The sequence below is a fragment of the Trypanosoma conorhini genome (assembly GCF_003719485.1).
Source record: "Trypanosoma conorhini strain 025E chromosome Unknown Tco_14.4_contig_00354, whole genome shotgun sequence".
Taxonomy (NCBI): domain Eukaryota; phylum Euglenozoa; class Kinetoplastea; order Trypanosomatida; family Trypanosomatidae; genus Trypanosoma; species Trypanosoma conorhini.
This window is the reverse complement of record NW_021704439.1, coordinates 4,569-9,459: the sequence shown is the minus strand read 5'-3', so window position 1 is coordinate 9,459 and position 4,891 is coordinate 4,569. Positions and strand designations below refer to the sequence as shown.

Below are 4,891 nucleotides of genomic sequence, written 5' to 3'. Positions count from 1 at the left end.
TTTTTTTTTTTTTTCTGTTCCGTGAACCACACTGCCTAGCTGCTTAGCCTGGTGGGATGCCAGGGGAGCCGTGGAGTACAAACTTCAGCGAAGACCAGACACCGGTCACGCGGGACTCGCCTGTCGCCGTGAACCCGGCGCCAAATGTGGCCAGCGCTGGCTTCAGCGATGACAGTTTATACGGAGGCCCACTGCTTGACGGCAAGCCGGAGGGACATGGCATATGTCTCTTTCCGTCAGGGACTATCTGTTCCGGGAAGTTTGAGCGCGGATTCCTAGAAGGGCCCGCAGAGGTACTGCTCCCCTCCGGTGCACTCTTCACTGGTAACTTCACGAGATCCGTGGCGAACGGATCTGGAGCGTGCATGCAACATGGGCGTCTTATGCGTGGCACCTGGTGTGAGGGGGTTGTGGTGGAGCAGACTGAGGAGGACCTTGGTTGTGGCAGCCGTGCCAAATTATTCACTAGCATCGCAGGTCGATTGTATGCTGAGCTGCGAAACCTCACAACTAAGACGAAGGCGCCGGACTTGCACCACCCGTATCACAGATGTCGCATCATGGAGCCAATAGTTCATCTTTGTGAGCAGCAATCCTTCGAACGGGACCCGATGGTACCAAGCAAGGAGGCACTTGATTACTTTGTACTAAACCCCGCTGTCACGAAAGCAGTGCCTCCTGCGTTACTCACTGCCGGAACTGCAGCAACCCCAGGTGGGAGTTCGAGTGATACTGAAGGATCTTTCGTGGGACGAACGGTGCGGCGCCAAACGAAAAACGTGGAAGTGCATATGCAAGATAAACCTGTTAACAGAAATTTACTTACTATGGGAGCCTCTCCATATGCGGTATTTGCATGTGCTGGACCCGCAGCCAATGAGATCTTCTCATTTAGTCGCTACGTGAAATATTTCTTAATATTTCTTGTCCCGTTCTTGTCATTACCGCAACTACCATTTTCTCCCATCCGTAAGGCCAGGCTGGAAATGGAACGAGAATTCGTTGTGAGTGGTGCCTCACTCCTACGAGAACACGACCCTCCTTTTTTGTCGCTACACTTTGTAACTGTTGCAATCTGCTGCAATATCACGGCTGTAGTGATTGTTGCAGCCAAGGTGACTCTGGGACACGTGAGCGGTGGACATCTGTCACTTGCAGAGGTAGTTGTTCCATGTGTCTTTTGGGTCGTGCAAGCTATGCTTTTCGCTGCATACAACAGCTACATGCGAGTAGCCCACGCGTTGGAGCGTCTTGAGCGTCGTTTGACACCACACATTTCTGCCTTTGCCGCGGGTCTGGTGGACAACAAAGCAAAGGTATGTATTTATACCTGGGATGAGAATGGCAGAGCATTGGTAAAGAACAAGCACTACCGCTATCGCTGGTTGGCATGTTCAATTGTTGTTGGTCTCGTCATGGGGTTTTCAGCCCCCTGCACACGGGTTGGCTTTGGGCATCCAATGTTTGGCACAGAAAAATACGATGTGGCAGCGGCAGTTTTGTTTTTTGCCTCAAACTTGTTGTTTTCTACTGTTGTCGCGTACTACGTGTTGAAAATTACGGATATGCAGCGGCAAATATTGGAGCAGATGCGTGTTATTACCCGACTGGCGTACTTGGAGGGCCGAAGCTTAATGCGGCCGAGTGAATTTTTAAAGCAACGATTTAACTTTGATGAACCGTTGAATCCATACGATGTGTTAACTGGCGTCGTGGGATGGTGCGTAGTGCGGTCCCTCGTGCTTTACGCATCCACGTGCTCCAACCATGCGTCTCGAGGCTCCACCATGAGCATCTACCTTACACTTGTTTTTTGTGGTTTTCTTGTGACGATTGGTGATATTGTCTACGTGTTGGTGGTTGGTTACTCTCACTCTGGGGCGAATTATTCCTTAGGGCACACTTACGCCTTTGTACTCTGCACGCTTTGGGGTTTTATGCTACAAAGGTATCTCTACATCTGTGTTGGAACCCTCAAGGAACACACCACTCACCTTTATCTCCTTGATGTGGCATGCTTGTACCATCGACTAAGGCATAGACCCAATGATGAGAGCAGCGATGCTATAGCGACATGTCATCAAATGATTAAAGCGCATGATGAATTACCTTCCATTTTTTCGGTTCGGATCTCACCGCTAATGTTGGTGGTAATGGTATTTATTCATCTGCTTGCACTGGTGGCAATAAGCATGAACTTGTGCATTGCTATTAACTACCCGAAACCCCACCATCTCTAGTATACTGCCAACTGCACACTCTGTATGCCGTTCCGTGTGCTTGTGTATATACCAGCGTTATCCTGGGCTTTGGCATCCCATCTTATGCAAAACAGAAATGAAAGAAGACGTATGAAACAGGGCATTTTTTTCTTTTTCATTCTTGTCTCTGTTTTCCCACTTCTTCGGTTTCCTTTTCCCTTTTGAAAGAAAACACCCTATTCGTTCTCCCATCGCCTGCACTAGGAAATACACACACACACACACACATATATATATATATATATTACGTGCTGTTGATTGTAATGCTTTCTTTTCTGCCCTGTTTTTTTTTCTTGGCCACGGTCGCGCCCTCGCGGTGTTATTGAACGAAGGCACTGCAGCGGAGTCGTTATGTCTTCCACAGTTTGTATCACAGGGGCCAGATTTTCGCCGGAGAATGAGGCTATTCTTTGGACGCACGCCATGGCGCGAGGCTACGCGGCGAATGTGTGGGTGCCGCAGGGACTCGTCGAGCGCCTGCGGTTGCGCGAGCGTGGGCACAAGCCTGCAGGTCCCGTTGGCATCAACGCAGCCAATGGCCGGCGTTTCTTCTACAACTTATCACAATTGGTGTGCACAGAGCAGGAGCTGAGGGAGGAGGTCTCCTTGCGTTTCGCCCCGGTGCCTCTTGGCCCGGTGAAATGCGAGCCAGTTTTTGATGCATGGCACCCACTCAACACAAACGGTGAGCCTTTTCCTCAATCCTTCGCGGACGAGGTGCATGCACGCTTCGGACGACACTACGCAGAAGGGCACAGTCGCTACTGGGCCACTGTAGATGAGGCAGAATTTATTTTTGATAGTCCCTTCAATTCCTCATTCTTGAAGGAGTCGAATGCCGTGGCGCTGCCAGTGACTGAGGGCTATCCCTGCGTAATGTACTACAGTGTGCGCGGTACTCGCCGCCCAGATGTGTTTAACCCCCTTACCTGCCGTCGCTACCAGCCCGTGAACTTCTACGGGAGACTGTACTCCCCGAGCGTTGCAACACAAATGAAGGCGAGTGCCATTTCATACGGGTGTATAAATAGCCTCATTTGGCTAACCACAAAGCGTGCCCATAAGCACGGCATTGGTGTCCGCAGTGGTGTAAAGCCGCTCACGTTCTGCGCTGATGGGATTTTTCATCTTGTAAATATCGCCATGACCAAAGATCCGGCGCGGCTTTCGGATTTAATTCTATCTCAGATGCTGCCTGGCCTAACGGACGACGACCGCTTGACTATCTCATGATCTCCACTCTCTGCCCTTTCCACTATTATTATTATTATTTTTTTTTTGCGCGTCTGTGGACGTGTGTTCATTGCGAACACATAGAATGACCATGGAATGGCTGAATGAGTCTATTTCTTACCTCTTACCTTCTTCGGGTCTATACGCCATCCATCTCTTTTCCGCCGGATGGATAGGCTGGTTATTACTACTATTGGCTTTTGCTGCAATTTACTTTCCTCGCCAACTGCACGATACATTGCTGACGATGTTGGCTCTGCTCGGCCATCTTTTCTCGCGTGTTGCAAGCAAGATGCAGCCATTGATTTATCCGTCACCTACGCTCTCTTTCTTTCCCTCTTCTCCGTTGTTTTCTACTTTTTTTTTTGATTCCTTTTCTTCTTCCTTTGAAATGAACGGGTGACCGTTTAGTGAACTTCGGTGCGAAAAAGGAATCTGACGAGGGCTAAAACAATGCGGCGTAGTGGGGCGTGTTTGTGCCTGACGGCGCTGCAGCTCTTCGCCTTGGAACGGCGGAAATCAACGTCATCTTACAAGTACTTTGAGGATGCTGCAAGCATTCGTGCCGCTTTCGATCGCCTCACAGATGCTGCGAGGGACACGCTCGAGCAGAGTGAAATGGCGCTGCGCCACGATGTGGCGTTACACAATATTTTTAGCAACAGCGTTTCCGAGGCAGCCACCGATCAAGAAACAAAGGAGACTAAAACTGCGGCGCTTACTCACTTCACTATTCCTCAGGATCACGGGAAGGAAGCCGGCACTGAACGTTCCCTATGAATTCTCTGGTAGCTTTTTTTTTTGTTTTTTGCGGCTTCAGCTGTATCCAGAACTGGCGGCGAGTACAACCATATACTGACATCAAATCATTGATCATTATTCTCCGCACCTTGCACATATGTTTATATTAATTTCAACACATGCGACTGCGCGACGTGGAGGCAATGCTTTCACCGGGTCCCCGCACGGCCGGCACCCCTGCCGCCCATTATCTCGCATGGCGGTGTTGCTTTTTCTCCAGGTTCTTTTTTCTAGCGCGCAATAAGGTGATACGGCTTGCAGCCGAAAGGAATAGGGTTCAGCTCGAAGGAAGGCAAACGAAGGAGACACCAATTGGAGGAAAGAAGAAGCAAGGGCAGGCGTGGAAATGGTGCTCGGTTTCAACGACCGGCTGGAGGTGCCACAGTCAATCAGCGAGCCCCAGCGCTTTGCTTTCGTGGTTTGTGGCATGTTTTGCGCCATCGCGTCCGGTGCCGTCTACTCCTTCTCCCTAATATCCGGCAAAATGACGGATGACTACGGCTTTACCCAGAACGATATCACCACAGTCTCAACCGTTGGTATTGTGTTTGGGTACTTTACGCTTCCCTACGGCTTCATCTTTGATTACATTGGAC

General features: G+C 50.0%; 4 protein-coding genes across 4 annotated transcripts in view, besides 4 other annotated features; all 4 read left to right on the top strand.

Moving 5' to 3' along the window:
* Nucleotides 1-56: 56 nt before the first annotated feature.
* Nucleotides 57-2,240, top strand: Tco025E_05784 (uncharacterized protein; the record flags this gene model as incomplete). The annotated part of the gene is made up of 1 exon (XM_029372675.1): nucleotides 57-2,240. One exon carries the CDS (start codon nucleotides 57-59, stop codon nucleotides 2,238-2,240), a length of 2,184 nt encoding a protein of 727 aa, XP_029227242.1.
* Nucleotides 2,241-2,470: 230 nt separating this feature from the next.
* Nucleotides 2,471-2,489: a microsatellite.
* Nucleotides 2,489-2,506: a microsatellite.
* A 106-nt stretch (nucleotides 2,507-2,612) lies between these two features.
* Tco025E_05783 (uncharacterized protein) lies at nucleotides 2,613-3,494 on the top strand (the record flags this gene model as incomplete). The annotated part of the gene is made up of 1 exon (XM_029372674.1): nucleotides 2,613-3,494. The coding sequence occupies one exon, from the start codon at nucleotides 2,613-2,615 to the stop codon at nucleotides 3,492-3,494; it is 882 nt and encodes a 293-aa protein (XP_029227241.1).
* Nucleotides 3,495-3,517: 23 nt separating this feature from the next.
* Nucleotides 3,518-3,539: a microsatellite.
* Nucleotides 3,540-3,822: 283 nt separating this feature from the next.
* Nucleotides 3,823-3,878: a sequence feature (GA-rich).
* A 69-nt stretch (nucleotides 3,879-3,947) lies between these two features.
* On the top strand, nucleotides 3,948-4,274 carry Tco025E_05782 (uncharacterized protein; the record flags this gene model as incomplete). Its single annotated transcript, XM_029372673.1, has 1 exon — nucleotides 3,948-4,274. One exon carries the CDS (start codon nucleotides 3,948-3,950, stop codon nucleotides 4,272-4,274), a length of 327 nt encoding a protein of 108 aa, XP_029227240.1.
* Nucleotides 4,275-4,641: 367 nt separating this feature from the next.
* The window catches only part of Tco025E_05781 (uncharacterized protein), a gene marked incomplete at both ends in the record, with an annotated part of 426 nt that continues 176 nt past the window's right edge, over nucleotides 4,642-4,891 (top strand). Inside the window, one exon of the mRNA XM_029372672.1 lies at nucleotides 4,642-4,891. This exon is cut by the window's right edge and continues 176 nt beyond it. Within this exon, the coding sequence (XP_029227239.1) occupies nucleotides 4,642-4,891 (250 nt within the window).